General features: G+C 41.8%; 1 protein-coding gene across 1 annotated transcript; it reads right to left on the reverse strand.

Moving 5' to 3' along the window:
• Nucleotides 1-17,235: 17,235 nt before the first annotated feature.
• On the reverse strand, nucleotides 17,236-24,504 carry LOC138614732 (histone-lysine N-methyltransferase SUV39H1-like). The gene is made up of 6 exons (XM_069688296.1): nucleotides 24,461-24,504; nucleotides 23,547-23,692; nucleotides 21,426-22,085; nucleotides 19,841-19,987; nucleotides 18,881-19,010; nucleotides 17,236-18,333 (listed from the first exon to the last, which is right to left on the reverse strand). The coding sequence occupies exons 1-6, from the start codon at nucleotides 24,477-24,479 to the stop codon at nucleotides 18,200-18,202; spliced, it is 1,236 nt and encodes a 411-aa protein (XP_069544397.1). The 5' UTR covers nucleotides 24,480-24,504; the 3' UTR covers nucleotides 17,236-18,199.
• Nucleotides 24,505-24,681: the final 177 nt, after the last annotated feature.

Below are 24,681 nucleotides of genomic sequence, written 5' to 3' on the forward strand. Positions count from 1 at the left end.
CTGTGTTGTTCAATTAAATACTGTCCAGATGTTTAAATACTACCCAGATAATACTGCTAATAATAATAATAATAACTATATTTCTATAGCGCTTTTTAAAAACAAGTTACAAAGTGCTTTACATTTAAAACACAAAAAGCAACAGTATAAAATATAATGATAAAATGCAACAGAAGTAAAACACAAAAAACAGACCAACAGTCAATCAATAAAATAAAATGCAGTCAACGAAAGGCAAGTCTAAAATAATGTGTTTTTTTGTGCTGTACTCGGGTCTTTCGTTGCATCAAAATGGTTGTGAAAACGATCTCCTCTGGCAGGTCGTTCCATAGCTGAGGGGCCGGAACAGAAAACGCCTGGTCACCTTTAGTTTTGTGTTTAGTTCGGGGTTCGGTCAGGAACGACCTACTAGAGGATCTCAGGTTGCATGTCAGCTTGTAGGGGGACAGGAGGGTCGCTATATATTCAAGAGCCAGACCCCTGCAAGCCTTATAAGTGATCTTTAAAATGTTAAAATCTATTCTAAAATGGACAGGGAACCAATGAAGTGTTTTTAAAAAAAAAAGGTGTAACGCGCTCCCTACTGTTGAACCTGGTTCTGAATCTGGCTGCTGCATTTTGAATGAGTTGAAGTTTGTTTATGTTAAATTGTGTGAGGCAGGAGGACAGAGCGTTGCAATAATCTAAACCGGATGAGATGAAAGCATGAATTACTGATTCTGGGTTATTAGGGGATAGAAATGATTTTTGAGATTTTCCTGAGTTGAAAAAGACCTGATCGGACATCAGAGTTGATGTGCTGCTTGAAGTTGAGATGGTTGTCAAAAGATTACAGCAAGGGTTTCTGCAGGAGGAATATACGTTAGCTGAGATGGGAGGAAATATAACTTTGGGATGAGTCTGACTATGATGATAATTTCTGATTTCTCTGAATTTAACTGTAGAAAGTTTGATGCCATCCAGTTTTTTATTTCTGCAATGCACATGTGGAGGTTGCTTAGTTGGTTAGTGTGATTATTGTCAAAGGAGAAATATAATTGTGTTTCATCAGCGTAGAAATGGTAATTGATATTGTGTTTTTTATTATATGACCGATAGGTAGCATGTACAGTAGATAGTGAATAGTAACGGTCCAAGGACAGAACCCTGTGGAACTCTGTATAGTAGCGGTGCAGGCGCAGATGTAAAATCAGATGTTTAAATACTGTCCAGATGTTTCAATAATATCCAGATGTTTACTGTCCAGATGTTTGAATATTGTCCAGATGTTTACTGCATATGTTTAAATACTATCCAGATGTTTACTGTCCAGGTGTTTGAATATTGTCCAGATGTTTACTGTCCATATGTTCAAATACTATCCAGATGTTTACTGTCCAGATGTTTCAATAATATCCAGATGTTTCAATAATATCCAGATGTTTACTGTCCAGATGTTTGAATATTGTCCAGATCTTTACTGTCCATATGTTTAAATACTATCCAGATGTTTACTATCCAGATGTTTCAATACTGTCCGGATGTTTAAATACTGTCCTGATATTTAAATACTGTGCTGATGTTTAAATACTGTCCGGATGTTTAAATACGGTCCGGATGTTTAAAAAAATGTCCGGATGTTTAAATACTGTCCTGATATTTAAATACTGTGCTGATGTTTAAATACTGTCCGGATGTTTAAATACTGTCCTGATATTTAAATACTGTCCTGATGTTTAAATAAAGTCCTGATGTTTAAATAAGGTCCGGATGTTTAAATACGGTCCGGATGTTTAAATACGGTCCAGATGTTTAAAAACTGTCCGGATGTTTAAATACTGTACGGATGTTTAAATACGGTCCTGATGTTTAAATACTGTCCGGATGTTTAAATACTGTCCAGATGTTTAAATACTGTGCTGATATTTAAATACTGTGCTGATGTTTAAATACGGTCCGGATGTTTAAATACTGTCCTGATATTTAAATACTGTGCTGATGTTTAAATATGGTCCGGATGTTTAAATACTGTGCTGATGTTTAAATACTGTCCGGATGTTTAAATACTGTCCTGATATTTAAATACTGTGCTGATGTTTAAATACGGTCCGGATGTTTAAATACTGTGCTGATGTTTAAATACTGTCTGGATGTTTAAATACTGTGCTGATGTTTAAATACTGTCCGGATGTTTAAATACTGTCCTGATATTTAAATACTGTGCTGATGTTTAAATACGGTACTGAAATTTAAATACTGTCCTGATATTTAAATACTGTGCTGATGTTTAAATACGGTCCGGATGTTTAAATACTGTGCTGATGTTTAAATACGGTCCGGATGTTTAAATAAGGTCCTGATGTTTAAATAAGGTCCGGATGTTTAAATAAGGTCCTGATGTTTAAATAAGGTCCTGATGTTTAAATAAGGTCCGGATGTTTAAATAAGGTCCTGATGTTTAAAAACTGTCCGGATGTTTAAAAACTGTCCGGATGTTTAAATACGGTCCGGATGTTTAAATACTGTCCTGATGTTTAAATACGGTCCGGATGTTTAAATAATGTCCGGATGTTTAAATAAGGTCCGGATGTTTAAATAAGGTCCTGATGTTTAAATAAGGTCCGGATGTTTAAATAAGGTCCGGATGTTTAAATAAGGTCCTGATGTTTAAATACTGTCCTGATGTTTAAATAAGGTCCTGATGTTTAAATACTGTCCGGATGTTTAAATAAGGTCCTGATGTTTAAATAAGGTCCTGATGTTTAAATACTGTCCGGATGTTTAAATACTGTCCTGATATTTAAATACTGTGCTGATGTTTAAATACGGTCCGGATGTTTAAATACTGTGCTGATGTTTAAATACGGTCCGGATGTTTAAATAAGGTCCTGATGTTTAAATACTGTCCGGATGTTTAAATAAGGTCCTGATGTTTAAATACTGTCCGGATGTTTAAATAAGGTCCTGATGTTTAAATACTGTCCGGATGTTTAAATAAGGTCCTGATGTTTAAATACGGTCAGGATGTTTAAATAAGGTCCGGATGTTTAAATACGGTCCGGATGTTTAAATAAGGTCCTGATGTTTAAATACTGTCCGGATGTTTAAATAAGGTCCGGTCAGGATGTTTAAATACTGTCCGGATGTTTAAATAAGGTCCTGATGTTTAAATACGGTCTGTGGATGATGTTTAAATACTGTCCGGATGTTTAAATAAGGTCCTGATGTTTAAATACGGTCAGGATGTTTAAATACTGTCCGGATGTTTAAATACGGTCCTGATGTTTAAATACTGTCCTGATGTTTAAATACTGTCCTGATGTTTAAATACGGTCCGGATGTTTAAATACTGATGTTTAAATACGGTCCGGATGTTTAAATACGGTCCGGATGTTTAAATAAGGTCCTGATGTTTAAATACTGTCCGGATGTTTAAATAAGGTCCGGATGTTTAAATAAGGTCCTGATGTTTAAATACGGTCCGGATGTTTAAATACGGTCCGGATGTTTAAATAAGGTCCGGATGTTTAAATACGGTCCTGATGTTTAAATACTGTCCTGATGTTTAAATACTGTCCGGATGTTTAAATATGGTCCTGATGTTTAAATACTGTCCAGATGTTTACTAGCCAGATGTTTACTGTCGGACTGTTTACTGTCCTGATGTTTAAATACTGTCCAGACGTTTAAATACGGTCCGGATGTTTAAATATGTCCAGATGTCCGGATGTTTAAATAAGGTCCTGGATGTTTAAATAAGGTCCTGATGTTTAAATACTGTCCTGATGTTTAAATACTGTCCGGATGTTTAAATACTGTCCGGATGTTTAAATAAGGTCCTGATGTTTAAATAAGGTCCTGATGTTTAAATACTTGTCCTGATGTTTAAATACGGTCCGGATGTATTTTTAAATACTGTGGTCCTGATGATGTTTAAGATACATCCTCAATGGGATACATCCTCAGAGATACATTCTCAATGAGATACATCAATACTGAGATACATCCTCAATGAGATAAATCATCAATGAGATACATCCTCACTGAGATACATTATCATTGAGATACATCCTCAATGAGATAAATCATCAATGAGATACATCCTCACTGAGATACATTATCACTGAGATACATCCTCAATGAGATACATCATCACTGAGATACATCCTCACTGAGATACATCATCACTGAGATACATCATCACTGAGATACATCCTCACTGAGATACATCATCAATGAGATACATCCTCACTGAGATACATCCTCAGAGATACATCCTTAATGAGATAAATCATCAATGAGATACATTATCACTGAGATACATCCTCACTGAGATACATCCTCAATGAGATACATCACTGAGATACATCCACAGAGATACATCCTCACTGAGATACATCCTCAATGAGATACATCACTGAGATACATCCTCAATGAGATACATCCTCACTGAGATACATCCTCAGAGATACATCCTCACTGAGATACATCCTCAATGAGATACATCATCAATGAGATACATCCTCAATGAGATACATCCTCAATGAGATACATCCTCACTGAGATACATCATCACTGAGATACATCCTCACTGAGATACATCATCAATGAGATACATCGTCAATGAGATACATCTTCACTGAGATACATCCTCACTGAGATACATCCTCACTGAGATACATCCTCACTGAGATTCATCCTCAATGAGATAAATTATCAATGAGATACATCCTCACTGAGATACATCCTCACTGAGATTCATCCTCAATGAGATACATCATCACTGAGAAACATCCTCACTGAGATACATCCTCAATGAGATACATTATCACTGAGATACATCCTCACTGAGATTCATCCTCAATGAGATACATCATCAATGAGATACATCCTCACTGAGATACATCCTCAATGAGATACATCATCAATGAGATACATCCTCACTGAGATACATCCTCACTGAGATACATCCTCAATGAGATACATCCTCACTGAGATACATCATCACTGAGATATATCCTCAATGAGATACATTATCAATGAGATACATCCTCAGAGATACATCCTCACTGAGATACATCCTCACTGAGATACATCATCACTGAGATACATCCTCAATGAGACATCATATGAGATACATCCTCAATGAGATACATCCTCACTGAGATACATCCTCACTGAGATATATCCTCAATGAGATACATTATCACTGAGATACATCCTCAGAGATACATCCTCACTAAGATTCATCCTCAATGAGATACATTATCAATGAGATACATCCTCAGAGATACATCCTCACTGAGATACATCCTCAATGAGATACATCCTCAATGAGATAAATCATCAATGAGATACATCCTCACTGAGATACATCCTCAATGAGATACATCCTCAATGAGATACATCCTCAGAGATACATCCTCACTGAGATACATCATCACTGAGATACATCCTCACTGAGATACATCCTCACTCACTGAGATACATCCTCAATGAGATAAAATATCAATGAGATACATCCTCAATGAGATACATCCTCAATGAGATACATCCTCAGAGATACATCCTCACTGAGATACATCCTCACTGAGATACATCATCAATGAGATACATCCTCAATGAGATACATCCTCAGAGATACATCCTCACTGAGATACATCCTCACTGAGATACATCCTCAATGAGATAAAATATCAATGAGATACATCCTTACTGAGATACATCCTCAATGAGATACATCATCACTGAGATACATTATCACTGAGATACATCCTCAATGAGATAAATCATCAATGAGATACATCCTCACTGAGATATATCATCAATAAGATACATCCTCAGAGATACATCCTCACTGAGATACATCCTCACTGAGATACATCCTCAATGAGATAAAATATCAATGAGATACATCCTTACTGAGATACATCCTTAATGAGATACATCATCACTGAGATACATCATCAATGAGATACATCCTCAATGAGATACATAATCACTGAGATACGTCATCAATGAGATACATCCTCAGAGATACATCCTCACTGAGATACATCCTCACTGAGATACATCCTCACTGAGATACATCCTCAATGAGATACATCCTCAATGAGATACATCCTCACTGAGATACATCATCAATGAGATACATCCTCAATGAGATACATCATCACTGAGATACATCCTCACTGAGATACATCCTCACTGAGATACATCCTCAATGAGATACAAATATCACTGAGATACATCCTCACTGAGATACATCCTCACTGAGATACATCCTCACTGAGATACATCATCAATGAGATACATCCTCAATGAGATACATTATCACTGAGATACATCCTCACTGAGATACATCATCACTGAGATACATCCTCACTGAGATACATCATCAATGAGATACATCCTCAATGAGATACATCCTCACTGAGATACATCCTCACTGAGATACATCCTCACTGAGATACATCATCAATGAGATACATCCTCAATGAGATACATTATCACTGAGATACATCCTCACTGAGATACATCCTCAATGAGATACATCCTCACTGAGATACATCATCAATGAGATACATCCTCAATGAGATACATCCTCACTGAGATACATCCTCAATGAGATACATCCTCAATGAGATACATCCTCAATGAGATACATCCTCACTGAGATACATCCTCACTGAGATACATCATCAATGAGATACATCCTCAATGAGATACATCCTCAGAGATACATCCTCACTGAGATACATCCTCACTGAGATACATCCTCAATGAGATACATCCTCACTGAGATATATCATCAATGAGATACATCCTCAATGAGATACATCCTCAGAGATACATCCTCACTGAGATACATCCTCAGAGATACATCCTCACTGAGATACATCCTCAATGAGATACATCCTCACTGAGATGCATCATGGCTCCTCCCCCTCTAGCATCCAACTGGAAGTTGTCGTACCTCTGTGCAGGCGCAGTGTGAGCTCTGACACCACACTCAGCCACTCCTGTGCTCGATGTGACGTCTGATCTGTCCGAACGCACACAGACACACAAACACACCCAGAGTGAGGTGAACACACAAACACACAGCTGGAGGTCTTCATCACATCCTTCCTCACCTTCAGGGGCAAGGTTCTTCAAAGTCATCAGTCAGCTGATCCTCAGTCAGCTGATCCTCAGTCACAAAGGTTCTTCAACGCTCTTCAAACATTAACAATATATTTTATATGAAGACATTTCTCTGATTCTGAAGATGAACTGAACTCTATGAAGTGGTGTTTTTATTATTGAGCATAAAAAACAGTCGGAGAAAAATTGCAATACAAATCAGGTAGATAGATAGATAGATAGATAGATAGATAGATAGATAGATAGATAGATAGATAGATAGATAGATAGATAGATAGACAGACAGACAGACAGACAGACAGACAGACAGACAGATGATAGATAGATAGACAGACAGACAGACAGACAGACAGACAGACAGACAGAGAGACAGATAGATAGATAGATAGATAGATAGATAGATAGATAGATAGATAGATAGATAGATAGATAGATAGATAGATAGATAGATAGATAGATAGATAGATAGATAGATAGATAGATAGATAGGTTAACCCTAACCCTCTATCTAATTGTTTTTTTGTAGTGGGCGGGGCCTACAATCATGGATGAGACAGGAGTTTCTATTGGTGGTTCTTTCATGACCCGTTGATGAAGACCGTGATGATGAAGCTATAGTTTAACCTCTCTGCTACTTTTTTCATTTCTGTTTGAAAAACAACAAAAACAAAAACAGCTCCATGCAGGACAAATATATTTTAAAATATGTCTCCATCAGCAGAAATAAAAAATAACTTCTACACACTTTAATTTAGAGCCAGTTGAAATGCTGCATGTATAACGCTGAGTCAGCTGAGATCAGTGTGCTGCTGCCTGCTGGTAACTCTGATTTTTAACATCTGAACTCATAGTTTAAACTAGATTTGATCTGTAAAAAGATAAAAGTGTGTTTTAACGTGCAGGACGACCGCCAGACTGAAGATTTTGTGATTCTTTAAAGTTTGTGGTAGGTTGGAAGAACTCACTGTTCTGGAGACGCTCGGACCTCCATGTCTGACAACCAGAAAGAAAACAACTTTATGTACGTATATAAACTACTCTTCACATCTCTGGCTGATGTCGTTATACATGCTGCATTCACCTGCGCCATGCAGGTGCTTCAGACGCAGGTCTGTGCTGATTGGTGCGTTCACAACCAGCCTGGCGGTGTCACAAGGTTCTGCCCCTGCTGGGTCGGTCATCTCTGGAGGTCGGAGGTCATTGTAGTCATCGAACTGAAAGGTCTCCCCGTGCTCTTCTTCATCATCGTCTTCCTCGCTATGAGACGTCCCTTCAGACACACAAGTGGACAAAACGCCTTCATTCTGCTTCAGGTGTGTTAGCATAGCAGTTAGTGGCCTCCTGCTGGGCGGGTCACATGTTCACTGACTCCTCGGCCTTTGATTGACAGGCCGGTGGTGCAGTCAGGTGTCAGGTATAGTGTGCGGGAGTTGTTCCCTGTCAGATCTGTCCCTTGCTCCTCCCCATGTTCGTCCAAATATGGTCACTTTCTGCTCCAAAAATCAAAGATGGCGACGGCCAAAATGAAGGGTTGAAAACATAGGTTTAAAAAGTAGAGGGTGATAAATAATAAACACATGATAATCCCATTATTCTCTTTTAAACTGTTATATTATGATTTACTTATCATTGTCAATCTTTAGGATATTTTTCATTACGTCCGTGTTTTTTTTAAGGCTTCAGTTTGAAATAAAAACCTGCGTGATTCTGTTTTCTGTCAGACGGACGTCCTCATGTTCTTTTATTATTTGTCTCTTTTGATGATCTGGACATCAACAACAATTTTATAAAGACTATTTCAGCAAGTTAGAATCTAACATTCAGTTTCAACCACTGAGATGTAGAGATGTAGAGATGAAGAGATGTCGAGAAGAAGAGATGAAGAGATGTAGAGATGAAGAGATGAAGAAATGTAGAGATGAAGAGATGTAGAGATGTGGAGATGTAGAGATGAAGAGATGAAGAAATGTAGAGATGAAGAGATGAAGAGATGTAGAGAAGTAGAGATGAAGAGATGTAGAGATGTAGAGATGAAGAGATGAAGAGATGAAGAGAAGTAGAGATAAAGAGATGTAGAGATGAAGAGATGAAGAGATGTAGAGATGAAGAGATGGAGAGATGTAGAGATGAAGAGATGTAGAGATGTAGAGATGAAGAGATGAAGAGATGTAGAGATGAATAGATGAAGAGATAGAGAATAGAGATGAAGAGATGTAGAGATGAAGAGATGGAGAGATGTAGAGATGAAGAGATGTAGAGAGAGATGATGAAGAGATGTAGAAATGTAGAGATGAATAGATGAAGAGATGTAGAGAAGTAGAGATGAAGAGATGTAGAGATGAAGAGATGAAGAGAAGTAGAGATGAAGAGATGTAGAGATGAAGAGATGAAGAGATGAAAAGATGCAGAGATGAAGAGATGTAGAGATGTAGAGATGAAGAGATGTAGAGATGAAGAGATGTAGAGATGTGGAGATGTAGAGATGAAGAGATGAAGAGATGTCTAGAAGAAGAGATGAAGAGATTTAGAGATGAAGAGATGAAGAAATGTAGAGATGAAGAGATGTAGAGATGTGGAGATGTAGAGATGAAGAGATGTCTAGAAGAAGAGATGAAGAGATGTAGAGATGAAGAGATGAAGAAATGTAGAGATGAAGAGATGAAGAGATGTCTAGAAGAAGAGATGAAGAGATGTAGAGATGAAGAGATGAAGAAATGTAGAGATGAAGAGATGTAGAGATGTGGAGATGTAGAGATGAAGAAATGTAGAGATGAAGAGATGAAGAGATGTAGAGAAGTAGAGATGAAGAGATGAAGAGATGTAGAGATGTAGAGATGATGAAGAGATGAAGAGAAGTAGAGATGAAGAGATGTAGAGATGAAGAGATGAAGAAATGTAGAGATGAAGAGATGTAGAGATGTGGAGATGTAGAGATGAAGAGATGAAGAAATGTAGAGATGAATAGATGAAGAGATGTAGAGAAGTAGAGATGAAGAGATGTAGAGATGAAGAGATGAAGAGAAGTAGAGATGAAGAGATGTAGAGATGAAGAGATGAAGAGATGAAAAGATGCAGAGATGAAGAGATGTAGAGATGAAGAGATGAAGAGAAGTAGAGATGAAGAGATGTAGAGATGAAGAGATGAAGAGATGAAGAGATGAAGAGAAGAAGAGATGAAGAGATGTAGAGAGATGTAGAGATGAAGAGATGTAGAGATGAAGAGAAGTAGAGATGTAGAGATGAAGAGAAGTAGAGATGAAGAGAAGTAGAGATGTAGAGATGAAGAGATGTAGAGATGGAGAGAAGTAGAGATGAAGAGATGAAGAGATGTAGAGAAGAAGAGATGAAGAGGAGTAGAAATGAAGAGAAGAAGACGTGTAGAGATGAAGAGATGAAGAGATGTAGAGATGAAGAGAAGTAGAGATGAAGAGATGAAGAGATGAAGAGAAGAAGAGATGAAGAGGAGTAGAGATGAAGAGAAGAAGAGGTGTAGAGATGAAGAGATGAAGAGATGTAGAGATGAAGAGAAGAAGAGATAAAGAGATGAAGAGAAGTAGAGATGAAGAGATGAAGAGAAGAGATGAAGAGAAGTAGAGATGAAGAGATGTAGAGATGAAGAGATGCAGAGATGAAGAGATGAAGAGAAGAAGAGATGAAGAGATGTAGAGATGAAGAGATGTAGAGAAGAGATGAAGAGATGTAGAGATAAAGAGAAGTAGAGATGAAGAGAAGTAGAGATGAAGAGATAAAGAGATGAAGAGAAGAAGAGATGAAGAGATGAAGAGATGTAGAGATGAAGAGATGAAGAGATGAAGAGATGTAGAGATAAAGAGAAGTAGAGATGAAGAGAAGTAGAGATGAAGAGATGAAGAGATGAAGAGAAGAAGAGATGAAGAGATGAAGAGATGAAGAGATGTAGAGATGAAGAGAAGAAGAGAAGTAGAGATGAAGAGATGTAGAGATGAAGAGATGTAGAGAAGAGATAAAGAGAAGTAGAGATGAAGAGATGAAGAGAAGAAGAGATGAAGAGATGTAGAGATGAAGAGAAGTAGAGATGAAGAGATGTAGAGAAGAAGAGATGAAGAGGAGTAGAAATGAAGAGAAGAAGAGGTGTAGAGATGAAGAGATGAAGAGATGTAGAGATGAAGAGAAGTAGAGATGAAGAGATGAAGAGATGAAGAGAAGAAGAGATGAAGAGGAGTAGAGATGAAGAGAAGAAGAGGTGTAGAGATGAAGAGAAGTAGAGATGAAGAGATGAAGAGAAGAAGAGAAGAAGAGAAGAAGAGATGAAGAGAAGAGATGAAGAGGTGAAGAGAAGAAGAGATGAAGAGAAGAGATGAAGAGATGAAGAGAAGAAGAGAAGAAGAGATGAAGAGATGTAGAGATGAAGAGATGAAGAGAAGAAGAGATGAAGAGAAGAGATGAAGAGATGTAGAGATGAAGAGATGAAGAGAAGAAGAGATGTTGGATGCAATGCAGGTGATTATTCTAGAGAACAGCTGTTCATCAGACTGACTGACATCATGTGACTCATTAACTGGGACAGAGTCGATCAGGTAGAAACACACACCTGACTCATTACTGGTGACCATGGGAACAGATCGCTGAGCAGTGTATGATGGGAAACGGAGAATTAGACGGTGCTGTGGCACCAATACACACAGAGAGAGCGATTACATACACACACACACACACACACACACACACACACACACACACACACACACACACACACACACACACACACACACACACACACACACACACACACACACACACACACACACACACACACACACTGGAACATATGGTTATTGATGAGCAGGGCCTCACCCGTCAGTCCTCGTTTATGTCACACACACTCACACACTCACACACTCACACACTCGCTTCTTCCACAGCAGATGGTGACTAGTCTCTCTCCCACAGCAGCAGGGGATTAATGAGGCTCCGCCTCAAGGAGACTCTGAGACCGGCTGCATCAGATTCGACCTGATCGGATCAGATCAGCTGTGACATGTTTGAACAGAAGTGAAGTTAAAGTTGGTTTCTCTGCTGCAGGATGTCACCGTGTGCGTTTCTTTACAGAACTCTAAAACTAAATCAGATGAAACCAGATAAATAAAAAGGAGCCAGAGGTGGATCTGACCGATCTGATTGGAAACCTGACGATACTACGTCCCGCCCACCGATAGCTGTAACCTGACTGCACCACAGGCCTGTCAATCAAACAGACACGCCCCCAAAACCAGGTCTTCTTGAATCTTCTTTTCTAATGAATGAGGGATTATTTTCAGATGGACCTCCAGAAAACTAATAAGAAGGAGTGACTTTAGCTAACAACACCGAGATAACTGATGGACACATTTTATTCACTTTGGATTTGATGAGAGAAGTTGAATGGGAGTCTATGGAGCCGGAGGCTTTTTGGAGCCGACCTCTAGTGGCACTTGCTGGTATTGCAGCTGAAGACACTTCTGCATCAGAACCATTTTACAGACCTGAAGCTACGAACACTTTTATAAACAGTCTGTAGTTTTATATAGTTTTATAAACAGACTGTGATAAAACCACATCTGTCATCATGTTTCAGTCTGACTAAAGCATATCGCAGAAGATAAATAGTTAGATAAAAGATAAACAGGAAGCGTTCTGATGTTCAGTCTGTCAGGACGAATTCCAACATATAAAATCAAAATGATATTAAACATGAATCAGATGGAGGAGGAACTCACCCACTGACGGATGGAGAGATGGACGTGTGGAGGTCATGATGCTCCTTTAAGGTCACTTCAAAGTCACATCAGTTGCTTTAAACAGACAGATGAACTAATTCATAATCAATCATGAATCATATTGACATTAGAATAATAAATGATATCTGACGCTCTGTTCCTTCTGATCACCGAGTTCAACAGAGTTACAGGTTTTAATAATATTAATAATAATAATAATAATAATAATAATAATAATAATAATAACAATCAACTTTATAGCACAGGGGTGTCAAACTCATTTTAGTTAAGGGGCCACATACTGCCCACTTTGATCTCAAGTGGGCCAGACCAGTAAAATCATAGCATAATAACGACAATATTTCTCTGTTTAAATCATTGGTGAAGGTTTTTGGATGATAAACCCTGTTTTAAGGTCTTTCTACAATAAACTAGAAACATAAAGACCAAAAACTCAGAATCAGTCCACTGTTTATCAGCCCTGGATCTCCTCTGCAGATTCTCTAGCAGCGAGCTGCTGCCTCCGGAGCAGACGTCACATTTACGCTGTTTTTGAAGCAATTACTGGATCGATTAAAAAAATTACAAAACGTTTGTACTCATAAACCTCCATATTCTCATAGAAATGCAATTTATGTCTTTCTGTAATTTTCACACTTAGCAAAGTCATCCGGCGGGCCGGATCCGGCCCGCGGGCCGTATGTTTGACACCCCTGTTATAGCACCATTCATCCAAGAAATGCAGCTCAAAAGGGTTTTACAGCAAGAACATTACATCCAGTGTTTCACATTAAAACTGCAACATTTAAACAGAGAAAAGAAATAAAATGCATAAATTTAAACACAGAGTTCAAATGTAAAATATAACAATATGCATTTTAAAGGTTTTAAAGACATGCAGTCAAATACATAAAACAAACATTTGTGTATGGAATTATTTTCTATAGTTCAGAACAAATAAACAAAAGTGTATTTAGAGAAAAAAACCAACCACAAGAACCAGCAGTCAGCTGATTGGACAGATTCCCTGTGGAGGAGTCACATGACCTCCAGCTGACAGACAGGGATGATTGACATGATGCAGGTCTGTGGAGCCAGTATTTATCCGTGAGGAGGAACAACCGTTGTCTGCCGGAGGCACCGTGAGTGTTACATTCCTGTTCAACAGATCCAGACGTGTTGTTTCCCACACACTTACTGAAGCAGGTGACGTCGTCTCTCACCTGAGACTCTACAAACACTACAAACTCCAGTTACCGTGGTTACTGACATGTTAAAGCGGGCCTGGACCGGTTCTTAACACACACTGATGATGTGAATGTGGAGAAACAGAGACAACGTGTTGCAGTCAGTCAGAGATGAAGAATAATTCATAATGATTCATAGTAATAATAATTGGCTGCAGCTGAATGGACAATAAGGACAGAGACAAAGACAAACTGTCCTTACTTACCTACTCACAGTCAAAACACATTCCTGCATAAAGAGCCTCTCACAGCTGAACAGATGTTTATCTCAACATCTGTCCTAGAGTCTCAACCAGATGTTCCTGGTGTCCAGAGGATGACCCGCTCTGTGAGCTCATCATGTTGGTGCACAGAAACTCGGGTTTAAAATAACTTTGAATCACGGTCGCGGGAGGATGAACCCTCAGACAGGAAGTGATTCCGTGAGCCTCTAACTGACCATCGAGAGCCACCAGCAGGTCGACGGAGGAGTTTGCTCGGTAGTTTAGTTCACGACGCCCGTCAGCTGCAGCGCTACGTGTTCAGACTGAGGACCAGCGTCTACCGATGGTCAACACAGAACACGCTGCATTCTGGGTAAAATACTGAAAGCTGCAGGTATGTTGGAGGCTGATGTGTTCACGTTTTCACTTGGTGACCTTCAGTCGGACAATAAAAGCTTTCATACATGTCTCTAACTGGTTTGAGATTACTTATTAAAATGACATCACTGCTTTTCTCTGGTCTCTGTTAGACAGCAGAGAAACTAAAAACAGCTGATCTGTCATAGCAGCACGACTTCAACCCTACAGTCCTCAGACAGGTCAAAGGTCACTCTGCTCTCTGCAGCTCACAGTAACAATAATGTGTTATTGTGTTCGGGTGTGTTTTCATTTCGCTGCTGAGGATCTGATCCAACAGTTGATGAACGAACTCATAGTTTGGTCCAGAAAACACCAGAAAACGGAATAAATAAAACTATAAAAACGTCCTGCAGCAGCAGGTGAGGTCATTCATATGTTGTTTAGTCTAAAACAGGAAAATAAAAACATCTACGGACAAAATGAATCAAACAGCTGAAGGAATAAATAAAAGTGGAAATTATTTCTGCTCTTTCTACTTCTCATATTATAGTTCGATCTTTATTTACTTTACTACCTTATATGAAGTCTGTTTCAGTTCCAACATGTCAGAACTTAATCTGGACCGGGACCTTCAGAATCTCTCCATGAAGCCTACATCATCATCATCAATGTAATTATCTCCACAGCTCACCTGTCACCAGCGCGCCCCCGCCGTCGGACGGTCTGGACCGGTCCAACACATGGTGTCTGGAGAACCGAACCAACCGAACCGGGTTTCCGTCCTCAGCCTGGGTCGGCTCCTCCTCGAGGTTCTGATCCGCAGGTTTCCCGCTCTGCTACTCCACAAACACGTTTCTGGTTAATCCGACAAACTCTTCCAGGGTTTCCTGTTGTCTGATGACGTCACGTCATTCTTTCTAGTGAACTGCTTTAAAACGGGATAGACAGCTTTCACTTTGGTTTTCACAACGGGAACGGTGTCCCGGTGGAAACACGAGCGGCTCCCCGCTGGGTCCGCTGACCGGCCGACATGCTGACGGCAGCATGAAGCCGAACCAACAAGAAACTTAAAGCGTTTCAATAGAAAAAGATGAATGTGACAGAAACATGTAGTTCAACAGTCATCTCCTGTCGGTGTTTACAGAAGCAGCTGAAGTCCGTCCACCAATAGAAACCCGTCTCTAGTGTATGCCCCGCCCACTACATCCAACTCAACGAAAAGCTTTTTGACTCCTGACCAAAGGTTTTCAATTTGCAGCCAAAAAGGCTATTTTCATGAGCAAAATTCTTAATTCTGTGATCAAAACTAAAAAAAACTGTCCCAGCAAATTTGTTTGCAATGCAATAATTGTATTCAGTTTATATAGTTGTACTTACAAACTTGATTTTTGATTGCAGTTCAAAAAATGTAAGTTTTTTTTTGGCTTTGCCTAATAAAGACACAGGAATACCTTTATATAATAGAGTTTCCTATAATATGTAGTATAATGTAGTTTCTACTTGTTATAGTTCTATTAAATGACCCATTTGGTGAAGTCGGGTCTCTTTTGGTCCTTTTTGGTCGCTCCGAGCACCCGTACCGTAACACCACGGATAGTCACTTAAAATCCTAGTGGCAGCTAGCAACACAGTGCTAAAATCTTTAAAATACATGTTTTATTATCAGATATCTTTGTCCGTCAGATATCTTTGTCCATCAGATATCTTTATTCATCAGGTATCTTTGTTCATCAGACATCTTTGTCCATCAGATATCTTAGTTCATCAGATATCTTTGTCCTTCAGATATCTTTGTTCATCAGATATCTTTGTTCCAACCAGACTGAGTTAGCTGATCAGTTTAGTGTTTCTATGTTCTGTATTTATTCAGTTGGAGACCAGAAATCCTCTGTTGCTAGGTGGTTGCTAAGGGTCAGACTACTTCCTGGAGTAGGACACATTGTGCACGTTACATAAGAGTCTGCTGACGCAGCTGTCACACTCCATGTGTTGCCATGGAAACGGAGATGACATTAACAACGTTTTATATTTTGAGTGAATTAAATCAGTTTTAAGGGGGACGTGTAGTTCCACTGAATGACCGCCAGGCGTCGATGTTGGAGCTTCTTGCTGCTCCGGAGCTGCAGTCATGTTGGACTGAGATAGAGACGGAGGGAGATTAAAGGACGGACAGAGACGGTCAGACACAAACAGAGATGGTCAGAGACCGAGACGGAGAGAGACAGACAGAGACGGTCAGAGACGGAGAGACTGTCAGACAGAGACAGTCAGAGACGGACGGTCAGAGACGGACAGAGACAGACAGAGGGACACAGAATGAAGTCCTCCTCAGACGTGAAGGTCAGAGGTCATCTCCGTAGAAACATCTGATCATGAGCCTGTAAACTTCAGTAAACCAACAAATCACCATCATTTATTCACTTTGTTTTTGTTCTAGAAGAAAGTTCACTGATAAAAACTAAAATGTTTAAATATACAGTGAAGAAAAAAAATCTCACACACACACACACACACACACACACACACACACACACACACACACACACACACACACACACACACACACACACACACACACACACACACACACACACACACACACACACACACACACACACACACACACACACACAGGGTCGTTAGACGTTCTGAAAACACAAAACATGACGATCACAGTTACTTTCAAAACTTCAGTCAGTTCATTGGATCATACCGGGACCGGGACCGGTGTCTGTCTCACTATGTCCTCCATTATGATCCAGTTGATCTCATTAAGACGACACATATGTACAAAGAACCAGCTGATGGAGGACAGACAGTCTGGACCTTCAGAGACACACGGAGACACTGTCCTGTTAGTCAACATGTCACATGGTCCAGTGATGGCGAAGGACACGCTGAGTCAGCACCAGGAGTCGGACATCAAACACTGAACGTACCAGAAACTAATGAAACACCGGATCTAAAAATAACATGAAAACATTTGATGATGGTCAGAGGTTCAGAACATGAGAGTGTTCACCACAGGGGCATGTCCTGCAGACAGATGTGAGGACAGGGACAGACTGCAGCACCCAGAGGACACCAGAGGAACCCAGGGGACACCAGAAGACCCCAGTGGACACCAGAGGAGCCCAGACAACACCAGTGGACACCAGAGGACACCAGAAGAGCCCAGACGACACCAGTGGACAGCAGAGGACACCAGATACTGCAGGTGCTCTGGATTTCATTGTGAAGGAGCTTCTTCCTGCTTTCTGTGTTGAGGGAGGAGGAGGAGCAGAGAGAAACCAGGACGTGTCCTCCAGAGGACAGAGGGACGGTCTAACACACTAACTGATCTACTGTCCTCTGTAGAGTTCAGAGTGGACGGAGGACACCCAGTAAGACACCTCTCAGCTCTCCTGGATGGATGATGTCACATTTAAAACATTCCACATAAACAACATGTTTAAGAAGCACATTAAAGTCTGTTTAAGTGTCCCCGTCCGTCCTCAGACGGCAGCGTCCCGCTCCCCGCAGCATCCCGTCAGAACAGATACTTCCGACATGAGTCCGACCCGCAGCGGCACTCCACACGGAGACGCTTCTTTGGAGAGCCAGGGAGGCCCGCCAGGATGAAACTGGAGTCCATCTTGGTGCTCTCTGTGTCCACCGGATCAACTGGAGGGAGACAGGATGGACAGAGGACAAACTGTAATAACTTCCTGTTGTAAAAAACATTGTACATACACAGAAATAATTAGTTATAATATATTTTTCATGTAAGTGTTGTCTCCGGTGACTCAGCATAACGGTGACTTAGCGTTTTATTGTTCAGATCCGGTGACTCAGCCTTTTTTTATTGAGCTTCATTCAGGTTTATTATGGAGGTGTGTTCAGAGAGAATGGGTTCAGTCACTCAGACAAACCTTCACCTCTCTAGTTCTGGTTGAATTAAAATAAATCTGAAGAGTTACTAAACTGGGATAGGCTCCGCCCCCCAATGACCCTGTTCAGGATAAAGCGGGTACAGACGATGAGTGGACGGAGATACTGACTCTCCTACAAACCCTGAAGGTTTCTGTTCAAAGTTACTTTCATAAATTATGAATAGAAATGAAGTTGGGCAGGTCATTGCTGTGCTGTGGTACAGAGTGGAGCCTCTGTCCTCAGAGGATGTTTTTGTTCCAGACCATAATAAACACATGAAGCTGCATGCTCCACTCACTCTGCATCTTGTAGTCGAAGGTGATCTCCTCCCCCGCTCGGATCGCCCGGGTGGAGAACAAGGCGATCCGCGGCAGTCGCTCGTCGATGTTGTCGATGAAGACGTTGAACACCTGCAGGTTGGGGTGACACTGCAGAGGACAGAGGTCAGAGGACAGAGAACAGAGGTCGGAGGACAGAGGATGGCAGTTAGAGGACGGAGGACAGAGGCCAGAGGACGGAGGTCAGAGAACAGAGGTCAGAGAACAGAGGATGGAGGTCAGAGGACAGAGGCCGGAGAACAGAGGATGGAGGTCAGAGGACGGAGAACAGAGGCCAGAGGACGGAGGTCAGAGGACGGAGGACAGAGAATAGGATGGAGGTCAGAGGACGGAGGACAGAGGTTAGAGGACGGAGGACAGAGGACGGAGAACAGAGGTCACAGGACGGAGAACAGAGGTGAGAGGACAGGATGGAGGTCAGAGGACAGAGGTTAGAGGACGGAGAACAGAGGTCAGAGAACAGAGAACAGAGGTCAGAGAACAGAGAACAGAGGTCGGAGGACAGAGGACGGAGGTCAGAGATCAGAGGACGGTGGTCAGAGGACAGGATGGAGGTCAGAGGACGGAGGACAGAGTACAGAGGTCACACGACAGAGAAAAGAGGTCAGAACAGAGGACGGAGGTCAGAGAACAGAGGACGGAGGTCGGAGTTTAGAGGACGGAGGACAGAGAACAGAGGTCAGAGGACAGAGGTCAGGAGTCAGAGGTCAGAAGTCGGAGGTCAGAGGACAGAGGCTGACTCAGCACATTTAATCCTCACACATTCAAACACACTGACAGAACTACACCGAACTTCATCTACAAGATTCTATACATGGAAATATCATCAAACAGAGACGGACAGACGTCACTGGACAGAGTTACTAATCAAACACTACTGAGGACACTGAGGACACTGGGGAACCTCTGGGGACACTCACACTGTGGTTGACAAAATGGGAGATGTTTCCCTGGTGCGCTGCGTCCACCGTGTACACGTCCTCCACGTAGTCCAGGTCGAACAGGTAGGTGGAGCCTTGGCGGTCGTAGACGTGGCCCCGCCTCTCCGCTTCATCTGTGGTGATGATCTGGAACCAGGACGACGTTCACGTTAAACCACAAACATCAGAGACCAACAGAGCAGGAAGGAGGGTTCTAACCGGGTCGGTTCGGTACCAGAGGAGTCGAACCGGGTTGATTCAGTTTAATTATCAGAGTTCAAAGGTCACGTAGCAGGTCCCATCAGGTTCCCATGACGATGGTCAGAATGAAACCTGGATGTTTTTTCAGCTGGAAACACTTCCTGTACTCAAAGACAGTTTGAGGTACAGGATGGATCACTGAGACACAGCTGTGGACTCTAAGCTCTAAGATGAACTAACCTTGGTGAGCGCAGGGGGCGGAGTCAAACATACCGTTTCCTTCAGTGTGAACAGGAAGCAACAGAAACCTCGACTTCCTGTGAGATCTGACATCAATCTTTAGAAACTTCAAACATCATTGTGAACCCTGATACTCAGTCTGCAGGCGTTTAAGATGATTGACATCCATCCTGTTTACATCAACTCTCCTTCCTGTCCGTCTAAAACGACACAAACTAAAATAACTGACACCATTAATAAATACACATCTGTACAGATGTTCAGATTTCTCACATCCAGAAGGTTTTCTGTTATTAAATACTTGAATTAATTCAAAACAGTCCATCATTGACATCCAGCAGACTGAACTGTGATATACATATGAAATATATTGATCAATGATCTGAATGTATTGATAAACATCAAACAACATTTATCCTGTTGTCGGAACAAACCTTCAGAATCAGAACATTACAACAGAAATCTGTCCAAAATCAAATCTTTCTGCAGAACATCATATGACTGAGTCGACATCTGAACCAATCAGCTGTTTCCCATCATGCCATGTTCACATAAACATCCAGCTACCATCTGTGATCAGATCTATGTTCCCGCTCATCCCATAATATAAACACAGCAGCAACCAACTGTCGTCACCTGAAGCCTCCAGTCTGCTCATTGGAGCAGGAAGTGACCATATTTGGACAAGCGGGGGGAGGAGCCAGCGGTGGAATCTGACTGGAAACCTGAGGAGACTACGCCCCGCCCACTGATAGCTGTAATCTGACTTCACCACAGGCCTGTCAATCAAACAGACACGCCCCCAAACACAGCTCTGTTTGAGGCCTACTATCTTCTAACTGTCGGGGTGAGTTTCAACAGAAAACTAATAAGAAGAAACAAGATTTTTGAAGTGAACAAATCTTCAAACATTTTCATCTAAAAAGTAAAGCTGTCATGATATTGTAATTTGTGAAGGAAACCTATGTTCAGGTAAAAATGGAGGAAAGATGAACTGAAGATCACATTGAAGCTCAAATGTTGTCAGATCAGTGTGTATAGCAGTGACTGATACTCAGACTGGTGAATGAAGGCTGCTGTATGTCCCCCACTGATGATGATGATGATGATGATGATGATGAACAGTGTGTGAATCAGGTCTTACCTCTCCCACGTACTCCATGACGAAGGTGTTCTTCTTGATGTGCTGTAGCGTGCGGACCCCCCAACCCCGCCCGTTCTCCGTCTTAAAGATGCACAGGTCGAACTGGATCCCCTTCTGAACCACCCTGTTGGGACACTCGGGCCCGCAGCTGCACTGGGAGTTGCACTCGTATATGGGCTTGCCGGGCCGGATGCGGACCTGCCCCCGGTCGTTGTAGGCCATGCGGTGCAGCGAGGCGCCGGGGCAGCACCCGTTCACCGGCTCCTCCCAGCAGTTCTTACACTCGCAGCCCACGGCCATCTCATCCAGCACGATGCCCGGGCCCACTCGGTAGTTGTTGATGTACGTGAAGTTCTTGGGAGGGCCCTCCAGGTCCACTTCGTTGGTGACCAGAATGCGGCCCGGGTGATTGCGGGTCTGGTTCAAATGGGCCTCCCAGCGCTGCAGACTCTGTCGGAGTTTGGCTTTCTGGACCAGGACCGAAGTCACTTCCTTGTCTAGCTTCTTGGGGAAACCGCGTCTCTTTTGGCGCCTCAGCTCCTGGTCCAGGTCTAGGTGGAACTGTTTCATCAGTTTGGGACACTTCAGGTTCCTCTTGGGTTCCCAGCTGTTGTTCACCTCCGAGAAGCCCCTCCACTTCACCAGGTAGAACTCCTCCTCCTGAAACACACAATGGCTTCCATTCAGGACGACAACGGGAATCTGACAGGAAGTTAATGAGTCCTTCACCATGGACAGGGATGTTTAAACACCAACAGAGACGTTTAAACTGGAACAGGGATGTTTAAACACCAACAGGGACGTTTAAACTGGAACAGGGATGTTTAAACACCAACAGGGACATTTAAACACCAACAGGGAGGTTTAAACACCAACAGGGGCATTTAAACACCAACAGGGAGGTTTAAACACCAACAGGGCCGTTTAAACACCAACAGGGACATTTAAAATGGAACAGGGAGGTTTAAACACCAACAGGGACATTTTAAATGGAACAGTTAAACAGGAACAGGGATGCTTAAACACCAACAGGGACGTTTAAACACCAACAGGGACATTTAAAATGGAACAGGGAGGTTTAAACACCAACAGGGACATTTTAAATGGAACAGTTAAACAGGAACAGGGATGCTTAAACACCAACAGGGACGTTTAAACTGGAACAGGGAAGTTTAAACACCAACAGGGACATTTAAACACCAACAGGGAGGTTTAAACACCAACAGGGACGTTTAAACACCAACAGGGATGTTTAAAATGGAACAGGGACGTTTAAACACCAACAGGGACATTTAAAATAGAACAGTTAAACAGGAGCAGGGATGTTTAAACACCAACAGGGAGGTTTAAAAAGGAACAGGGAGGTTTAAAAAGGAACAGGGAAGTTTTAAAAAGGAACAGGGAGGTTTAAATAGGAACAGGGAGGTTTAAATACCAACAGGGAGGTTTAAACAGGAACAGGGAGGTTTAAACACCAACAGGGACGTTTAAAAAGTAACAGGTACATTTAAACAGGAACAGGAAGGTTTAAACAGGAACAAGGAGGTTTAAACAGGAAAAGGGAGGTTTAAATACCAACAGGGAGGTTTAAACAGGAACAGAGAGGTTTAAACAGGAACAGGGAGGTTTAAATAGGAACAGGGAGGTTTAAACACCAACAGGGAGGTTTAAACAGGAACAAAGAGGTTTAAACAGGAACAGGGAGGTTTAAATAGGAACAGGGAGGTTTAAACACCAACAGGGAGGTTTAAACAGGAACAGGGAGGTTTAAATAGGAACAGGGAGGTTTAAACACCAACAGGGAGGTTTAAACAGGAACAGGGAGGTTTAAACAGGAACGATAGGGAGGTTTAAACAGGAACAGGGAGGTTTAATCACCAACCTGGACGTTTAAAAAGGAACAGGGATGTATAAACACCAACAGGGACCTGTGTGGATGTTGGCTCCATGTTGATGTAAATCTGTCCCCCTGCGTTAAACTAATGTATTTTTCCTGAATATAACTGTCAGTGCAGTGTACCATAAGACAGTGAGAAGGCTTTAATATTTCCCGCTAAACCAGGTATGTTTTCATGTTTCTGCAGCAGCTGTCCAGACCAGTCACGTGACCACACAGCTTACCTTGGACTTCCTGTAGTCACACAGGAACTCCACCTCGTACTCGTTGACGTTGGCCCGTTTCACTCCCAGCTGTCTGCAGTGGAGCCCCTCTGAGCGGCACCGGGCCTCCAGCTGCTCCCAGGACATCTTACAGGGCACGCTGCAACCTGACACAACAAGCACCTTAACACGGTCTCCAAGGCTGCACCAAACTCCACTCAAAAATCTGAAGATTTAAACTAGCGCTGCTGTTTGATGAAGATTCAAAACAATGAAACGTGACTTTGATGTTTATGGACATAGTCTGATAGCTCGGCTTCATTCGGCACACATCAGCCGATGTAGAGCCTTCAGTTTAAACTTCTCCTAATCATCACTGCAATCTACCGCCAAACAGGAGCGGAGAATGGTGGCAGGTCTGCGGCAGAAGTTTACTGACGATGTTTGGTAGAGTCGTGAAAACTCACCGGAAAACTGTTCAAAGATGTAAATGTATGAAACACCGAAACAACACCTGCTGACTGAAACTGAGTCATCCCAGTCCGGAGGATCAGAGGTGGCGACCAGAAACACACGCAGGCTGCCATTTAAACATCTCCCCGGCAGATGTAGTGTTTACCTCTGAACCGCAGCTCACCGTAACCCTGTACTCAAAACGGACAAACTGACTCCACAGACTGGTTACAGACCGGCTCCTGAAACATCCGGCCCGTCTCAAAGCTCAATCAAAGTTCCTCTGAACTCATGAAAGCGGCTCCGTTAAACTTCAACAGAACTCCGGCTGACCGACAGCTGCCCTCCGTCATGTCGGGGGAACATAAAGAAAGGAGAGCCCGTGTGTTCAGAGTGTTTAAAGACGTTATGCTTAACCAGCTAACTGACGTTAATAATCTTAGAATGGAAAATAAAGTTAAATAATAGTCCTCATGTGTTACCTTTCAAATTATCCGCCATGTTTCCGCACAGCCGCCAAAATAGGAGAAACTACATTGGTCGGGAGGATCCTGTGACAAAGGGGACCGAGGCGGCTGCTGATTGGATGAGCCTCCTCTGTCAGCCCGCTCATTGGATCACGCGCTGTCTGGCGGGTAGGCCAGAAGACTAAAGATGTCGCACGAAGCTACTTGAAGAAAATAAGACCCACCGCAGAGGAAGA

The sequence above is a fragment of the Brachyistius frenatus genome, unplaced genomic scaffold (genome assembly GCF_029030835.1).
Source record: "Brachyistius frenatus isolate BFR_SWC_R1_liver_20210118 unplaced genomic scaffold, ASM2903083v1 Contig_557, whole genome shotgun sequence".
Taxonomy (NCBI): domain Eukaryota; kingdom Metazoa; phylum Chordata; class Actinopteri; family Embiotocidae; genus Brachyistius; species Brachyistius frenatus.

Bases quoted from the DNA above. Each gene is read 5' to 3' on its own strand.
- LOC138614732 (XM_069688296.1), bottom strand. The intron at 22,086-23,546 runs GTAAGCTGTGTG...TGTGTGTTTCAG, and splicing joins GTGACTACAGGAAGTCCAAG to GAGGAGGAGTTCTACCTGGT. The intron at 19,011-19,840 runs GTGAGTGTCCCC...TGTCCTCTGCAG, and splicing joins CCCATTTTGTCAACCACAGT to TGTCACCCCAACCTGCAGGT.